This window comes from Vicugna pacos, unplaced genomic scaffold (assembly GCF_048564905.1).
Source record: "Vicugna pacos unplaced genomic scaffold, VicPac4 scaffold_21, whole genome shotgun sequence".
NCBI lineage: Eukaryota > Metazoa > Chordata > Mammalia > Artiodactyla > Camelidae > Vicugna > Vicugna pacos.
The window spans coordinates 15695028-15714483 of record NW_027328742.1 but is presented as its reverse complement, the minus strand read 5'-3'; the positions used below and the strand labels follow the sequence as shown (position 1 = coordinate 15714483).

The following is a 19456-nucleotide window of genomic DNA, read 5'->3' as shown; positions in this document are numbered from 1 at the left end:
TCTCACACCTGCCTTTGATATGGTTTCTGCCTGATTCCTTGAGTGACCTCATGGCACATCACTGGCTTGAATTCAGGATGAATTTGCTGATCTGGAGTATCGGTAGAGCACACATCCCCTCCTTCTCCAATGTCTTTGTCCATTTCTGTACATTTGCTTGGGCTCTGTTTCTCTTTGGTTGAACTTGGTTTTGAGCTCTCAGTTGCCTTTAAATTGTTGCATCTCAAAATAGATTTCCATAGGAAACGTTATCTTTTCTATTATGCATGGCGCACTTTTATCTACTAGAAGGCTGATGAAGTGAACGTTTTGTATCTGAGCCCTTTCAGCTCACCACTGCCTTGAAGAATTTTTTTTTTTTTAAGCTTAGGAGACAAGAAAGGATTTTGGTCAATAGGCTTTGCATTTATGCATGCGGGTTCATGTCTGCAAAGGCACCCCTTTGTGCTTCCTGTTTATAAGTCTACAGATAGAGGGAGTTTACTTTTTCCTAAATTACATTCTCCCTACATAACAGGATGGAGTAACAGCTATTCTAGAGAGATTGTTCAGATTTATTTGTTTTCCTATTATCTAAATAATCCCTGATGAATTAGAAAATTCAATCCATTTCTGAGAGTGGGCAGTCTGTTTTTCTGTATTCAATGCTGGAGTGAAACTTATATTGTGTTCTTTTCATTCATGGGAGGTAGAATTTCCAAGTGCTTTTTGAATTATTTTTGTTCCTCTAAAATAAATTGCCTTTGGTGGTGATCTCCTGACCTCAGTTTCCTCCTCCCAGTTTTCCCCATGATCATTAATGTCACCCCACCTGCCTTTTTAGTTATGCCTCTTAGCTGCTGAAGGGGAACAGCTACTGACAGATGACCCTGGAGCCCTCCACCTGTGCTTCATTAGGCCTCGCACCCAGCCACCAACCCTAGTCTCCTTCGCCTGAAGTATCTTTCTCTGCTTTTCTGCCTGGAAGGACTCTTGCCAAGCCTTGGCAGGGACCCCTCCACTTTTTAGAGATTATCTGCTCTCCTGTCTAGGCATGAATTGCACTTGATTCTTGTCTTGATGGTGCATGATCGTGTCCGTGTCCATTGTGCTACATGGCTGGACTGATCCTGTCGGAGGCTGTAGTCAGGCTTTTCATCCTCCCGTCCATGTCTGGAGCACCACAGCCTGGACCCTGGGCCTCATACGTGTTTAAGTGACTTGAGCTTGGAGTTTCAGCACACTCACATACAACTGTTAGATGAGTTGGCGGTAATATTGCCCCCAAGGCCCCCACAAGGTTCTATATGGCATATGGCTTTTTCTGAGTGAAATTTCTCTATTATTTGTTTTAGTGAATTCCCCACTGTCCTTTGAGATTATTAGAGTAACCCTGAGTTGTTAACCACAATAGCTCTCCCCACACAAGCGAAAGATCCTGCTGTCTGAGAACTCAGACATGGGACATAAGAGAAATAATCTATCAGTCTTAAAATCTGGAAGCCATAAGATACCATTTTGTACTTAGAGCACCCACAGCACAAACACCAGTCTCTCAAAAATTTGACGCTGCCTTCCCAGAGGGCGGGCGCCATAAATGAAATGCTGTGAGGGATGAAGTGAGAGCTCTTTGTCTCTGGTACTGCCTTTTCCACCCTTGCTGTGTTAACTTGATCTTCCCTTCATATATTATGTTCTCCATTTAATTTATTGCAGTTAATATCAGTTGTTCTTCAACATCTCCTTGCACCCGAACCGTCCATTCCCTCTCTCTCCAGTGCTATCCCACCCACGCCTCTCCTGCGCTCTCCAGGACCAGGCCTGTCTCCCCCACGCCCTCACCTCTGTTCTGTCTGCCCACCACCTGCACTGACATTTCCTTAACTCTGCAGAATGGACTTCCCAAAATGGCAGCTGAGTAACTGGGGGGAATTGTAGACCTCTCATCTCTTTACCGATTCATTCGTTTATCTATCCAAAAAACACTGAGCACCTGCTATGCCAAACACTGTATCAGCTGCTGGGGAGACCAAGACAGATAAGACTTGGTGTCTGCACTCCCCAGGCCAGGCGAGACTTGGCGAGTAGTTGATGGATTGTTAACCAGGTGAACACAAATTGGACTTCCTAGAGCTAGAAATATTTGAACTGAATTTTGAAAGGTGAAAGGAAGTTAGCTCTCTAATGTGTGGTAGAGGGAGTGAACACTTCATGCAGAGAGGTAGAGACATAAGTGTACACGGCATGAACTGGCTTGGCTAGACTGAAGAACAACAAGTAGGGCTAGAACAAAGGATCCATAGGTGGGAATATCAGGTGCACATGGCCTCTGTCACGATGGGCCTTGTGTGCTTAGACTTGAATGTATCCTTAATGAAACAGGTATATATTGGAATATTTGTAAGTAAGAGAATTGCATAATGTTTATGTTGAAGAATATCTGGTTATTCTAGCAGCAGAATGGAAGATACTATTTTTGGGAGAGGCCCATATTTTGGGGGCAAAGGATGTTTCGGGAACAACCCAGGTAACCCAGACAACAAGTGGCACACGCCTGCAGAGAGGCCCTGAGCAGAGGGAGAGGGACATGTGCGGCAGAAGTGATGACTGCTGCAGTAGGGACTGCAGGGCTGGGGCGGCGGGCCGCAGAGCTGCTGAGGTGACTTTCCAGTGACCCATCTTGAAAGAGGATCTGCAGGGGCAGTGTAAGGGGAAGAGCTGATTTCGAGATGGTTCTGTGTGTGGCAGTTTGAGTGCAAAGTGTCTATGGGACATCTGAGGGGTGATGTCTGTTGTTAAGCTGGATTCACCAGTCAGGAGCTCAGAGGAGCTGTGGGTGAGGCCGTGGAGGCGATTCAGTCCTGCCAGGTGGAGGACTGAAGACGAGGCCCTGGGGAAAAGGGCCATGAACATGGCAAATGGGAGACGAGAAATCCACCAGGAGAAAGAACAGTAGAGCAGTTGGGAGAAAGCTAGTTGAGGCAACACAGAGAAGGCTGTAACCTGGCTTAAGAGGGATTTGAACACTGACTAAAGGGAGCATAGTGAGAAACTGGGGGTGTGTGGGGCAAAAAAGCAAGGGCTAAATCCCACCTTTAATTGCCGAGACTGGGGAAAGGGAGGAGGAGGACTAAGGTAGCCTGTAAAAAACAGGTCTGTGTGTATCTGTGTGTGTGCATATGTGCACACACACTTTTCTGCCTGGGCTTTTAAAATTTATTTAAGTAAAACAAAAATTAAGGGGGGAAAACATTCCACTGAGAGGAAAATATTTGTCCACGGCAAAAGCTACCTGGTAATCAAATAAACAGGAGCTGAAAATGCCCACTGGTTTGAAACACGCAGCCGCCGGCAGTGCAACTCCTGTCTCAGTGCCGCGGTGAGGGCCGTGGGGGATGCAGGGCTCCGAGCCCTGGAGGAGTCATCAGCGCTGGCACTTCTCCAAGAAACTGGACTTTAAAGGGAAGAAGAAAGAGTAGAAAGTATCAGAGAGCAACACAGAGCCGTGAGAGGGTTGGGCGAGGGTTAGTTTTGTTTTACAGTGGGCGTTTCTGGCCTTGATGAGTTCCTAGGCCTTTGCTGTTATTGGTCTTTGTTCCAAAAGCTTTTTAGAAAGTTCTTCTCGTTTGAATATCTGAACAGATTAAATCATGTTGGGTTATTTCTGGTATTTTATTTTTTAATTAATAAATTATCTGGAATTTATTTTAATATCAAAAGTGAGGACACTGTGCCAGGTCTTCCAATGATTTAGCTAATTACTCCAGTACTTGAATCCACTGATGTGAAGTGTCAGTTTTATAATATTACTAAAATCTCAAAAATATCCACGTCTATTCTTGAAATGCATTGTATTACATTCATACTCTCAGTGCACTATTTCTATACTTTTTCCATGACTATAGATTAATGCCTCCTAGAGTTGGTCCTATTTAATCTTTTCCCAGAATATCCCTAATACTGCAAATTCAAACTTCCCTCCTCATTATTTTATTTGTATATTTGTGTATATTTCTGGAAGAACAATACGATCACCTTTCAGATATTTTTCTTAAATCCATTTTGGATTATTAACTAAATTTGCATTCAGATTCTAAATTTACTTTGGAGAAATAATGTTCTATGTCCCCCAAGCTTGAGTCTGCCCAATGAAGAGTATGGTGCATTCTACTGCTCATTCAATCATCATATTTTTTTTCTTTTTTTTAAGTCATTTATCAGAATCATCTTAACATTTTTAATTAATTTATTTCTGAATAGTCTGTGCCTTTGTTGTCATTATAAATGATATATTTTCTGGGTTTTTAACTGGGTTGATTGCTAATAAACTCCTAATTTCTGGCAATGAGAAGGAGATCTGACAGTGTGGGGCACTCTTTCCAATATGGTGACTGTGAGCAGTGTGTTTCCTTAGGATGTCCACTTGCCAATTTGCCAGTGGCTGCACCCACTCCACACATTTCTGCTACTTACCTGCCCCCTGTAGGCAGATGAGTTCATGTAGGGTTAGGTGGGTTATGGACACAGATACTGATATCACTGCTGCCACGCTGCTGACTCTGTGGCATGACTAACTCTGGTTCTTGCTCTCTGACCTCCCTGAATATGACAGCTCCTTTTGGGCTGTGGACCTACTGCATCTTTCCAGCACTGTCGGCTTTTATGCAACACACCCCTGCCTCTCAGGTCAGAAGCAAATATCAGCTCCTCCTACACATCCACCCCATCCACGGTCTTGCCGTTCCTTGCCAGAGTGGTCCCTACCCCTTGACTGATCAGTAACACTAAAGGGACTTTAAATTTGCCTCTCATCCTCTGTCTTAGTTACATACCTGTGCTAGTTTACTTTAAAGGTCTGCCAGTTAGGAGGGGAGGGTCTAAAAGTCTTTTAGATTTCTGGCCTTATCATTTCTAACTGCTCCCCCACCCCATGGAACAGCTTACCACAGATCTCTGCTGCCCCATCTGTAGCAATGCCCTGTAAACTACAGACAGAGAGAAAAGAACTTCTAAGCCACCACCATAACTTTGACTTCCTGTGACCACACAGATCATAGAAATATCAAGATAAAAATTCCTGAAGAAGGATATTTTGCTTAGGAAGACACTTTAATTGCATACCTTTCTGTGACTTGTAATAACTTCATAGACTCTCTGAATGTGCTGCACTCACCTTCCCAGACTCAAGGGAGCTTGCTCACTTGCCTGTTTTCAGTGCATTTCCTCCAACATTCTCTATGCAGAGCTTTCCCATAAGTACATTCCTTATTCCGATTTAAATTCTTATATACAACCACAATATTATTTTTCTTAATCCTCAATGACAAATCATCTTCCAAGATTGTATTATTTCAACACTGAGAGTGAATAATATGCTTCAAGATTCCCAAGTTTATTACGAGCAAACAACTATGGTTGGTTGAAGATTTTTAAGTATGTTATTCCTACTAAGGGTATATACGTGAAAGAAACAGTTTGTAATAAGTCTTCTTCCCAGAGATATTATATTTGCCTTTTGTTTGGATTCTTTCACTGTTAAACATTATTATTACCATGAATGTGTTTTCTCTTTGGGATTTAGTTCACCATTTGCCCCTCTCTCTTTACAGGAGTAAAGGAATTGATGTTGTCTTTCCATCCGTCCACCACTCCATGTTATGTGTCCATTCCTTAAACAGGTATTCAGTTTGGGTTCACCACATTATCTGTTGCCTCTTTCCAGTGGCACCTCTGTTGGCTCTGGAGAACAATATATTGCAAATCAGACTCGGTACGTGGAAACTTGACTACAAAGTATAGACACATGGTGCCAGAAAAAGCCCAGAACATCACAGCGTGGCAGTCAACCATGAAAGTAACAGCAATTCTGGCTGTGGTGGACCAGCGTGAGTAAAAAGGCTTCATTGGGTGAAGACTTAGAAGAGTCCAAAACGGCATTGGCGTTGCTTCCTAAGGAATCCAGTGATGGGTATTGTTTAATATGAGAGGGAGATGCTAACACTATCATCGTTATAAACAACATAGTTGTTGTAATTGTTATTATTTTTTATATAATTTCTTTATAATAAATATTTGTGACTTACAAGACTCTTACAGAGGCAGTTGTTAAGAAGTGTGGCCATTATACTGTTACAGGAGAGTTAATTCAGTAGAAGTATGGTAATAGTATTAATGAGTACTCTTTTGATCCTCACATGAATATAAAGGTTACCCAGGAGTGCTTGTATAATGGAGATAGAAATCAATCCATTTAAGAGTTTGTAAAATAACAGCAGTCATTCCACCGTATTTGACTTCGTGTGTGTGCTGGAGGTGGGGAAACAGAGTCCACACATTTTCTGAGGGCACATGTGTTCCCAGGCTGGGGGATATCAGCTAAAAACCTCCACTGCCCATAGAGAGGCACACGCCAATACTTGGCTTAGAGCCCAACCCCCGCATTCCCTGTAAGACCGGCCTAGGAAAACACTCAGGGAAGACAAGCTAAGGGATCCTATTACAAACAAGGCACTGCTGTCAGTTGGAGGAACTTTCCCACTCTCAGGATTCCGGAAGCCAGACTTGTTGGGGGGGGATTTGTGTATCCCCACTCCACGTAGTTGGATGTGGGCACAGGTGTTCCCCTTTAGGGAGAATTCATCTAAATACTTCCTCAGTCCATTGGGGGGCACTCACTAATATTTGGCCTCAAAGACCAACCCCAGCTTTCCCTCAGAGCCAGGACTAGGGAAACACTCAGGGATTACAAGCTAAGGGATTCTATTAGAACCCAGGCACTACTGTCACTTGAAAGTGCCGGCCCTCACTCAGGATACCTGAACACGTCTTCGTGTGTGTGTTGGAAGTGGGGAAACAGAGTCCATGCAACTTTATGGGGGCACAGTTTTTCCCAGGTAGATGATGTAGTTTAAACACCTTCACTGCCCATAGAGAGGCACTGGTTATTACTTGGATTTAGAGCCCAACCCCCACCTTGGCTCAAAGCCCGGCCTAGGAGAACACTCAAGGAAGTCAAGCTAAGGAATTCTATTAGATCCCTGGTGCTGCTGTTAGTTGGAGGAGCCTCCCCACACTCAGGAAAACAGAACACTTCTTCGCACGTGTGCTGGAGGTGTGGAAACAGAGTCCACGCACAGGTATGCCTAGGATGGAGGATGTAGGTTAAACACCCACATCCCATGGATAGGCACTCGCTAATACTTCGTTTTAGAGCCCAACCTCCAATTTCCCCCGCACTCCTGGCAGGACAAGCCATCAGGGAAGACAAGCTAAGTAATTGTATTGAACCAAGGTGCTGCTGTCACTTGGAGGAACTACCCAACACTCAGGACTCCGCAGACACTCTTGTGTGTGGGGGAGGTGTGCAGCCCCAATCCAAGCAGATGAATGGTGACACAGGTGTTCCCCGGTAGGGGAGTTCCCTAAATACTTCATCAGACAATCGGTTGGCACAAGGTGCTGCTTGGCCTCCAAGCCCAACCCCCAGCTTTCACTCGCAGTCCGGCCTAGGGAAACACTCAGGGAATACAAGCTGAGTTATTCTATTAGAACGCAGGCGCTGCTGTCAGTTGGAGGAACTTCCACACACTCAGGATTCCGGATCCCAGCCTTGTGTGTGGGGGAGGTGTGGAGACCCAGACCAGAGACCACGCAGAAGAATGGGGGCACAGGTGTTCCACTTTAGGGTGAAATCCTCTAAGTACTTCCTCAGTAAATTGGGGGGCACTCGTTGCTACTTGGACTTCAAGCCCAACCCCCACTTTCCCCCACTCTCCAGCCTAGGCATGCCGTCAGGGAAGAAAAGTTAAGGGATTCCATTAGAACCCAGGCGCTGCTGTCAGTTGGAGGAGACTCCCCACACTCAGGATACCTGAAAAAGTCTTTGTGTGTGTGCTGGTGTTGGGGATACATAGTCCACGCAACTTTATGGGGGCACATGTGTTCCCAGGGAGGGAATGTACTTTAAACACCTCCACTGCCCATAGAGAGGCACACGCTATTACTTGGCTTTAGAGCCCAACCAACCCCCACCTTCGCTCCCAAACCATCCTTGGAAAACACTCAGGGAAGTCAACCTAAGTGATCCTATTAGATCCCAGATGCTGCTGTCAGTTGGAGGTGCCTCCCCACACTCAGGATACCAGAACACTTTTTCATGTGTGTGCTGGAGGTGGGGAAACAGAGTCCACGCATTTTTCAAGGAGCACAGGTATTCCCAGGTTGTGGGTTTTTGGTTAATAACCTCCACTTCCCATGGAGAAGCACTCGCTAATACTTGGTTTTAGAGCCCAACCCCCACTTTGCCCCGCACTCCGTATCAGGCAACCAAAGAGGGAAGACAAGTTAAGCGATTTTATTAGAACCCAGGCCCTGCTGTCAGTTGGAGGAGGCTGCCCACTCTCAGGATAACTGCAAGTGTTCGTGTGTGTGCTGGAGGTTTGGAAACAGACTCCACGGATCTTTATGGGGCCACAGGTGTTCCCAGATTAGGGATGTAGTTTAAACACCTCCACGAACCATAGACAGGTACTCGCAAATACTTGGTTTTGGAGCCCAAACCACACTTTCCCCCGCACTCACGCCTAGGCTTTCCATCAGGGAAGACAAGCAAAGGGATTCACTTAGAACCCAAGCGCTGCTGTCAGTTGGAGGAACTTCCCTGCACTCAGGATTCCGAAACACATTCTTGTGTGTGTTGGGGGCGGGGTGTGCAGCCCCATTCCACCCAGATGTATGGGGGCAAAGATGTTCCATTTACGGAGAATTCCTCTAAGTACTTCCTCAATCGATCAGGGGGCACTCACTGCTACTTGGCGTCCAAGCCCAACCCCCAGCTTTCCCTCAAATCCCGGACCAGGGAAACAGTCCTATTACAAGAGAAGGGATTCTATTAGAACCCAGGCGCTGCTGTCATTTTGAGGAGCCCCCCCCCCCACACTAAGGATATCTAAAAGCCTTCGTGGGTGTTCTGGAGCTGGGAAAGACATTTCACGCATCTTTATGGGGGAAGAGGTGTTCCAAAGTTGGGGATTTGGTTTAAACACCTCCACTGCCCATAGAGGGGCACTTGCTAACCCTTGTCTTTGGAGCCCAACCCCCACATTCGCTCCCAGCCCGGCCTAGGTAAACACTCAAGGAAGTCAAGCTAAGGGATTCAATTAGACCCCAGGTGCTGCTGTCATTTGGAGGAAACTCCCCACATTCAGGATAGCAGAACACTTCCTCGTTTGTGTGCTGGAGGTGGGGAAACAGAGTCCAGGCATCTTTCAGGTGGCACATGTATTCTCACGTTGCTGGTTGTAGGTAATATTTCTCAGATTCCCATGTAGATGCATTGGCTAATAATTGGCATTAGAGCCGAAACCCCACATTGCCCTGCACTCCAGCCTAGCCAAACCATCAAGGAAGGCAAGTTAAGGGATTCAAGTAGAACACAAGCGCTGCTGACAGTTGGAGGAACTTCCCCACACTCAGGATTCCGGAACCCAACCTTGTGTGGCGGGGAGATGTGGAGCCAATATCCAAGTAGATGAATGGGATCACACTTGTTCCCCATTAGGGTGAAGTCCTCTAAATACTTCCACATTCCATCGGGGGGCGGTTGCTGCTACTTGGACTCCAAGCCCAATCCCCAGGTTTCCCTCTCAGCCTGGCCTAGGGAAACACTCAAGGAAAACAAGCCAAGGGATTCTATTAGAACCCAGGCGCTACTGTCATTTGGAGGAGCCTCCCCACTGAGAGTCACTGGAGGGCGGACACCACACTCCCACCCTCCTCTTACCTTCCCACGTGAGAGCGATCGCTTCAGGGAGCCAGAGCCACTGGCGAGTGTGCTGATTTATTCAGGGGTGCGAGAAAATGGAACGTGAGAACCTATTTGCACATCACCACATGACCCCCACGGATCATCGGACTTGATGAACCTAATACTTTGATTCCAAATCTATGTTCTTTTCTGGGGGTTTCGGGGTGGTAATTAGATTTGTTTGTTTGTTTGTTTAGGTGGAGATGCTGATGATTGGACCCTGGGCCTCATGGGTGATAAGCATGTGCCTGACCACTGGTCTGTACCCTTCCCCCTGCGAATCTGTATTTTAATCTCAGGCTCCCTTTTACTCCTGAATTCTCTGTTACCTCATTTACTCCCATCCTTTCTTTCCCCTGGAGCCCTTTCTCCCCTAGTCCCACCTATCAAAGACCAGGGTTTGCTCAAGGCCCCCTGTTATGTGCTGTTTCCTGAAGACATCTTAGTCACCCTCTCCCAGGCTGGGTCCTCCCCTCCCCCACCCACTGCACTTCCTCAGCTGCCTTCACCTTTTACGTGTCTCCCCGTCTGTCTTCCCATCTGGTCCAGCTGTGGGAGCAGGGGTGGGGGCAGCCTCTCTGCTGAACATGGATGCTCTCAGATTGGATTCTGTTGAATTCCTCCAGTTCATATGTGTGTTCAATGTGCCGATGTCTTACTTCCTGGCAACGTATTTAAATGCAAACAGGAACCTCCAGGAAACATGATATTTCAGCCATTGTTTCCCATAATATATTATGGAGATGCAAGCTTCCTGAGGTGCCAATGGGCATTCGGCAGAACAAGCAGGTTTGCCTCTGGGTTAAAGACTTCAGTTGTGCTGAGTGACAGCCCTGCTCCCAGCTTTAGCTACCAAGGATCCTCTGATAAAGACCGCCCTCCCGAGGGGAAGAAAAGGGAGTTTGGAGGTTGGGATTTTTTTGTTTAAGTTTTTTGTTTTTGCAATTTACTTGGTCTTTTTTTTCTCAGATTCGTGGGACTGATGGTTTAGTCTGAGAGAAATGTCCTCTGGAGGCTGGGGGCACTGTGCCTTGGCAGGTGGCTCCTCCTGTACCCCGAGAGTCACATCAGCTCACATCAGCTGGACTGGCACCTATCTCACTGGCATGCAGTCATCCCCAGCCTCTAATGAAGGTGACCTTTGTCCAGAGAAGCTAATGTGTCCCATCTGCACCTTCCTTTCAGTACCCACCCTCCAGGGACATAAGCTAAGCCAGCCCTTCCCCCGCACCCTTGGCTCCAGTCAAGCTAATCAGCTTACAATTTCCTGAACCCAATGTCATGTTTCTCACCGCTGTGCCTTTTCTCACACTGCTTGATCAACAGAAAAATCACACATATATGAAGATAATAACCCTAATAGACGTGAAACCTAATGTAGATGACCACACACATACATCTTTACGCGCAACCACATATAAATGGGGTCTGAGCTGCACATACACGTGGAGATGTGTAGGAGGGAAGGAGAAGCACTGTGGACCCACTTTGCAAAACCTCACACGTCATACCTTCCACATCTACCATGTTTTTCCTGTCAGCAAGCTCTCCCACCCTCCAAAATGACTAACCTCTAGCCTCTCTTCTCCTAAAACTGAGGTGGGAAGCCCCATAAAAACACCGGCAGGACCCCTATGCAGGGCCCCAGCACCGAGCGGTTCCCTGGCCCAGAGCCTCCATCTCACTTTTTGCCTCTAAAGCAGCTAACTTACACCTAGAATTCTATTGGTTCCCTGAGCTCACTTCTGATTGATTGGTTCCCTTAATTTGGAAGAGTTTGTGTCTTTTTGTTACCTCCTGACTAGTTTCAAGGATATATAATCTTAAAAGAAAGTGGTTGTTAAAGTAATATTCATAATGGATATTCCCCCCTAAAACACTTTCTCTGTTCTAGTCTTATAAAATATCCATGTAAAATAGTCTTTGCTTCCTTCAAATAAATCTTCAACCCAGTTACACCAAGATCAGAAACAAGTCAATAAAGCAAAGCAATAAAGCAAATTCTAAACTATATGGTTAATAATAATTCTTCCATATGGATAAATCAATGAAATCTATCATTATTAACTCACTTTAAGAGAATAATTTTCCAATTTTCTAATTCTAAAAAGTATACTTTTTGAAAATTGTGAAGAATGTCCATGATAAAATGTTATTTCCTATATTTTAGCCTCAAGTGCATAGTTTTCAGCAAATTATCACAAATATCTGGGAAAAAAAAGAAATTTATATTACTGCTAGATCCAGACTTTTAACTGTTGCAATAACTAAAGTATGACATAGTATGACTGATTTAAATCAGTATTGTAGGTCCCAGGGTGACTTTTTATTATTACTCAGTTTCCAAGGTATGTGGAATTAAATAGGCATGATTATGCTTATATTCCCCCCAAAACATGAAGTTTTCTTACCATAAAACCTTCAGTGCAATAATAAAATATGAACAGAAAAGGAGTATGGATTCTATATACATTTAAAACATAAAACCTGAAGGAATTTTGTTGGTTTGTTCACTATATCTAAAGATACCCAGCTTTAAATAGCCCCTTTAAATATTTTATTTTCAATTTGTAATACTTTAAATAGTAGTATATACATATATACATCTATTTATGTATGATATCTCTCATTGTGCTTTGCATTGACAGTACAAAGTAATACAAGTAATTAATTTCAGACACGCAAAGTATGCAATGACTATAATTTTCTCTGTTGTGCAAAAAGCTAAAATGCATATGCATACAATTTTGTAGTAATAATAAAGCTAGGCTCTGAAAAGGATACATACAGAAGAAATGAGGATGAGAGCTCCTTGCCTTCTTCCCTGAGTATTATGAGTTTAAAACTTGAACTTGAACTAAGCCATTTAGTCTATCCCTACATTTGCTTCAAAGTGAAAGGTAAACAATAAAGTGAAGCCTTTACTTATTCCAATTTATGAGTATCCATTTTCATAGCATTTGCCTTTTTAATTGATATAATGATTAATATATTCTTCTTATAACTTAAAGCAGAATTGTTGCTTCATTGTTAATTTTTCCACTGATCCATACTTTTATTTTTAAACTATGGATTGCATTGTGTGACTTTTTAGCTGTAAATTAATTCAAAAAAACCTTGAAAGAATTATATTCTTTCAACAAATAAATGAAAATATATTGGAAGTGTCTTGTTTCTGATGAGACAGTGCACTAACAGTAGCTACTAATTCATTCCCCTGAATTCAAACCCAGGTTGATGTCACAAAAGTGAGAGAGAAGTTGATGGATCCCAGGATCAAATATGAAAATGTAAAACACCCAGAGATTTAAAATTTGGTTGGGACTTGGTGTGGGAGGGGAAATAAACAGCATTCACCAAAGAGGGCCAGACACTATGGGCAGGAGATAAGCCAGAAAAAGCTTCCTGTTTGTCTTAGTCCATTCAGGCTGCTATAGCAGAACAGCATAGACTGGGTGGCTTAAAAACAACAGACATTAATTTCTCATAGTTCTGGAGTCTAGGAGGTCCATGATCAAGGTGGTGACAGATTCAGTTTCTGGTGAGAGCCCACTTCTTAGTTAATAGATGTGGTCTTCTCACTGTGTCCTCCCTAGGCAGAGGGTGAGGGAGCTCTCTAGGGTCTCTTTTATAAGAACACTAGTCTCATTGGGAGCATCAAGACCATTCATGAAGGCTCTACCCTCAAGACCCAATCATATCCCAAAGGCCTCATCTCCTAATACCATCATAACTGGCATTAGGATTTAATGTATGAATTTTGGGGGGACAACCTGCCAAATTCAGTCTAAAGCATCATAGTTTTCTCTCCTTTACATTTACCTGGGTGGATCACTGCTATCCCTGTCACAAATATGGAGGATAAAAACAGCAGAGCCATCACAGCAGCAACGAAAGTGGCTGTGTATTATCAGAGCAGTGCTAGATCCCAGCTAGAACGAAGGTGACTACTACTAATTTCAGACCAACTAAGCCTCTGAGCACTTTAAGTTAGATGGTAACAAACAAGGAAGGTAGCTCTTAGCAAAAGCAATGCTTGATTATCAGTCAAGTTATAATGCTGCTCTTCAGGGGTAGGTATTCCCAAGGAAAAAGTATTAAGCCCATATTTTAAGATTCAACACACGTACATACACATACTCTTAAATGCCAAAAAGGGGCAAAATCAGGGCCTGGGATTTCCTTCATCCCTCAGATACTATCAGCAGACAATGCAGCTCATATTCATAAGAACATAAGAGCTAACAGAAAAAAACATTAAAAGATATCTGAGAAGCCAGAACATTATAAAAGAAATGCAGGAAACTAAAACTATGCCAGAGTAAGTAAAATTAATGGATCATTACAGTAATAATTTTAAACAAATATACTACAAATTCTCAACAACACAAAGGAGGTTATAGGAAATATGAAGTAGAAAGACACAAATTAAAATACAGTACTGAAAAAATGGGCTGATTAACCAAGGATACTCTCAAAAAAGGAATTAGTGAACCAGAAAATCAGGTTTAAGAACTCTCCTAGGAAGCATAAGGAAGATAAAAATATACATAAAAGAACACTTAAGATACATGAGTATAAAGTATAGGAGTAAAAGTATCAACATATGTATATTAACCTTAGAAGAAGAGAAGAGATAAATGGAACAAAGAAATCTTTAAAAAAGTCATGCCTGAGAGTTTTCCTAAATTATAAGTAGATATAAAGTCATCAGCTTGAAGGGTTGGTAGGGACCAAACCTAAAGGTTTTTAAAAATCTGCATAAATAACATAAATTATGAAATTTAAGAATATCAAAACAAAATGAAGGGAGCACCTGGATAGAAAAAAGGATGTCACTTACTAAGGTTCTTAAGTGTTCTCAATAGTAACACTGGGTATAAGAACACAAAAGGGTACTGAAGTAAAGAAACTTTAAATTTAGACTTTTCTATCCATTTCTACTATCACTTAAATGTTAGCAGAGAAATAAATATGCTTTCAGAAATCTACAGTCTCAGAATGTTTACAACATTAATATACTCTTTGAAGACAATTTAAGAAAGATTATTCTAGCAAGAAGACAAACTATTCAGGAAGACAAATATGAAATATGGGAAGTGAGTGTAAATATCTATTTTAGAGAACTATTCAGGGCCAAAAAGTGATATTCCATAACTGTAGGGAATGTGGTTAAGAATATATACAGAGCATAATGAGTACACATGCAGCTGCTGAGAGAACTCTGGGTGGATATATATAGCCAATGATCATAGTTTAAAATATGAATATATCTCTTAGAGAAACTGATAGATCAAAAAGACTAAAAACAGGCAAATTTGTAGATTAATTGAATAAGTCAATAATTTTGGATAGATTTTATAGTAAGTGTTCTTATCACAAAAAATACTATTAATAATAAATGAGGGTGAGAGGAAATTTCTGAAGGTGATGGATAAGATTATGGCATAGATTGTGGTGATGGTTTCATGAGTGTGTACTTATGCCCAAACTCATCAAGTTGTTTACATTAATTATATCATTTTTGAATGCCAAAAATAAAATAAAAAGGGAAAATTTTAAGGAAAATTAGAACTGAATGATAAGGAAAGTACTATATGTCAAAAAAAAATTCAGGCAATCTCTATTATTTATAAGTCTTTCTACTGATGAAAGGGACAATACAAAAAATTTTAAAAATGTCTGATTTACTTATAAACATTTTGTGAAAGTCCTAAATAAAAGTATTAGTTAACTAAAACCATCAATGAGTTACAGAAAAAGATTAACCATGATCAGAGTTAGGATTTATCTTAGGAAAAAAATAATGCTTCAACAAGAAGAAAGCTTATTGATATATTTTACCATATTAATGAACTTAACTGTAAAAATCATACAGCTAGCTCAACAGAAGTTCATCTGATGGATTTCAACGTCAATTATAGGTTGAACATATAGTAGAAATCCAGGTCAAGACAATGAGAAAAGATAAAAAGAAAGATGTATAAAGATTAGAAGTGAAGAAAAATTATTCTTTTTCAGTAGTCATAAAAGCCATTTGATTAAAAAGCCAACATAATCTATATGAAAATATGTAGTGTATTTATTATATAACATATAGTAAATGAAATATTAAATCAAGAGAGAGAGGTTAGCAAGGTTGCTGGATATAAACTAAAAATTCAGAGATCAATAGCATTCTTCTACATTAACAAAATTAAAATTAAGTAGAAAATTTAATACATCACCATTCAAAATAGTTAAAAAAAATCTACAAAATATCAAGGAATTAACAAATGGGGAATAAACATGATCTTTATGAAGAAAAAATTTAAACATTAATGGATATAAAAGAGACTTCAATAAATGAAAAGATACCCCATGTTCACTGAAGGAATGTCAACATTTTATATATTTTAATTATTAAAAACTTAACCAATACATGTTTAATTTAAAAACTGCAAAATTTTGGGAAAATGCCTTTATTCTAAAACATATATGGAAAAATAAAGGAGCACGGATAGCTAAGACAGCAATACCAAAAGGAAGAAAAATAATAAATGGACTCCACCAGATTTGGAAATATATCCCCACATTGTAGTAATTAAAACACATTCAGAAAGAGAAAATAAGCCTAGGACTATCTTAAAAATCACAGTGAAAGATTTGTATACAACAAAAATGGTAAAAATCAATAAGAAAATTGCTTTGGGTTTCCATTCCAGCACGTAAAGAATTTGGAAGTTGTCACTCCATCCTAACCTCAAATAAAAAGCCGAACAAACTAAAAATCAATAGTCTTTCTTAGACCTGTCAGAGAATTGGGGTTACAGGGCAAATTTCTATCCTCAAAGTTAAAGAGACATACAGGTATACACAGAACATCACAACTTACCACAAAGGAGACCCATGAGCAAAAACCTCCACAGGAACCAGTACTGGGGTAGAAAACCTGAACTATAATTGATAAATTGGTGGAGGCTCAGTGTGGACAACTCTAAGAGTTAAAAACTATGGCTGGAGGCAGTCTTGGGTAGGTAGTACTTACATTTTTTGTGAGTTTTACTTCCAGGAGCTCTACCAGGTTCCCAAAGTGAAGACTGGAGAAAAGTCTCCTTGTTCTTCCTGCAGGGAAGAGGAAAAATAGCTATTTTGAAATATACCAGGACATTCTGTTCTTAATAAGGAGAAACTAATTTATCAGAGCCTAAACCATTGCAGTTTTATTATAGTCTAATGATCTGGGGGACTCGAAATACTCAACCTAGCCCCACTCTATCATGCCACTTGGGAGAAGGGAAACACCCAAATGCAGATCCCTCTAGTCTTCCATGTGAAGGAAGGTAAATACTCAATTCCAGTCCCCTCTAGCCGTCTAGTCCCTCCCTGGGTGGGGGAGGAATCAAGAAGCACTTGTGACGTTCACCATCTAGGGACACAGGCTCACTATGAGACTGAGACCTATCATAGGATTAAAGAATACTTCTCTTCTCCCCATGTCTTACCACCATACTACTAAAAAGTCTATTTGCTGTAGGTCTTTTACCCAGCACAATATGTCTGGCTTTCAACAAAAAGTTTCCAAGCATACTAAAAGGCAAAAACAGTTTGAAGAGAGAGAGAGCAAGCATCAGAACCAGAGTCAGATATGGCAATATTAGAATTATCAGACGAGCAATTTAAACCAATGGATTAATATGTTAATGGTTCTACAGATAAAGTAGACATCATGCAAGAATAGATGGGCAATATATGGAGAGAAAAAGAAATTCTAAGAAAGAATCAAAAGAAATGCTAAGGATCAAAAACACTATAACAGAAAGGAGAATGCTTTTGATGGGCTTATTAATTAGACTGGTCAAGGTAGAGGAAAGAATATACCAGCTTAAGGATATGTCAATAGAAACTTCCAACACTAAAAATCAAAAAGAAAAAAGACTGAACAAAGAACAGAATATCCAAGAACTGTGTGACAACTATAAAATATGTACCATACAGGTAACAGGAATACCAGAAGAATGAGAGGAAGAAACAAAAGGAATATTTGAAGCTACAGTGACTGAAAACTTCCCCCAAATTAATGTCAGTCGCAAAAGCACAGATACAGTAAGTTCAGAGAACAGCAAGTAGGGTAAATGTCAAAACAAAAACAAAAACAATTCAGCCTAGGTATGTCATATTCAAACTGCAGAAAATCAAGGAAAGAAAAAAATCTTGAAAGAAGTCAGAGGAAATAAATACTTGACCTACAGAGCAGTAAAAGTAAGAATTACATCTGATTCTTCATATGAATCCATGAAAGCAAGAAGACAGCAGAGTAAAATATTTGAAGTGTTGAGAGAAACTAAACACCAACTTAGAATTCTGTATCCTGTGAAATTATCCTTTAACAGTGAAGGAGAAATAAGCACTTTCTCAGACAAACAAAAACTGAGAAACTGTTGCTAGCAGACCCGCCTAGCAAGAAATGATAAAAGAAGTTCTTCATAGAGGAAAATTGTTTGTCAGAAACTCAGATCTTCATAATGAAAGGAAGATCTTTAGAAAAGGAATAAGTGAAGGTAAAAGAAAAACTTTTGTTTTTCTTATTAACTAATATAACAGACAACAGTTTCTTCAAAATAATAACAGCAACAAAATATCAACTGATTTTAGTTCATGTATAAGTAAAATAAATGATAACAATGATAAAAGGGACAGGAGGGAAAAATTAGGAACATTGTTATTGTAAGATATTTTTACTCTCTGTGAAGTGATACAGTGTCATTTGAAAGTGGACTTGAATTCCTTTTAAATGTATATTGCAAAATCTAGGGATACTTAAAAAAAGCAAAAATAAGAAGTATAATTGATATACTAAGAAAGGAGAAAAAATATAATCATATAAAATGTTCAATTGAAACTACAAAAGACAGAAAAAGAGTTGAAGATCAAAATAGGAACAAAGAATAAGGACAATGAATACAAAATAATCATAAATATGATAGATATTAATCCAACTATATCACGAATCACTTTAAATGTCAATGGCCTAAATACACCAGTTAAAAGACAGAGACTGCTAGAGTGGACCAAAAAAAAAAAAATGAGAAAACTATGTTATCTAGAAGAAACTCACTTCAAATATAAAGATACACATATAGATTAAAAGTAAAAGGATGGAGAAAGATATACCATGCTGACAGTAACCCAAAGAAAGTTGGAGTTGGTATATTAATTATAGACAGAGCTAACCTCAGAGCAAGGGAAATTATCAGGGATAAAGAGAGACACTGAATAATGATAAAAAGGTCAATTGTCCCAGAAGACATAAAAATTCGTAATGTGTATGTGGTAACAACAGAGAGTCAAAATGTGCGAATCCAAAAGTGATTGAACTGCAAGGAGAAATAGATTAATCCACTGCTGTATTTGGAGACTTCAACACCTTTCTATCAGAAATGGACAGATCCAACTGGCAGAAAAGCTGTAAGAACATAGTTGAACTCAACAGAACCTTCAATCAATTCTTAAAACTAAATAAAAGGAAATGAACAACCTGATTGAAAAATGGACCAAAGACCTTAACAGAAACTCACTGAAGAAGATATACATGTGACAAGTAAGCATATGAAAAGATGAACATTATGTTTCATTAGGGAAATGCAAGTTAAAACAATAATAAGATGTCACTACAAATCTATTAGAATGACT

At 40.7% G+C, this 19456-nt stretch overlaps 1 protein-coding gene and 1 long non-coding RNA gene across 2 annotated transcripts in view; one reads left to right on the top strand and one right to left on the bottom strand.

Annotated features, from left to right (window-relative positions):
* The window catches only part of LOC140694495 (uncharacterized), a 39784-nt gene extending 34105 nt beyond the window's left edge, over positions 1-5679 (top strand). Inside the window, exon 4 of the long non-coding RNA XR_012070124.1 lies at positions 5589-5679. This is a non-coding gene — a long non-coding RNA (uncharacterized lncRNA). The remainder of the gene's footprint in view (positions 1-5588) is intronic.
* LOC140694494 (netrin-1-like) overlaps positions 1-19456 on the bottom strand; it is a 171952-nt gene that overhangs the window by 20463 nt on the left and 132033 nt on the right. Inside the window, 1 exon segment of the mRNA XM_072957719.1 lies at positions 16812-16888. Coding sequence (XP_072813820.1) covers positions 16812-16888 — 77 coding nt within the window.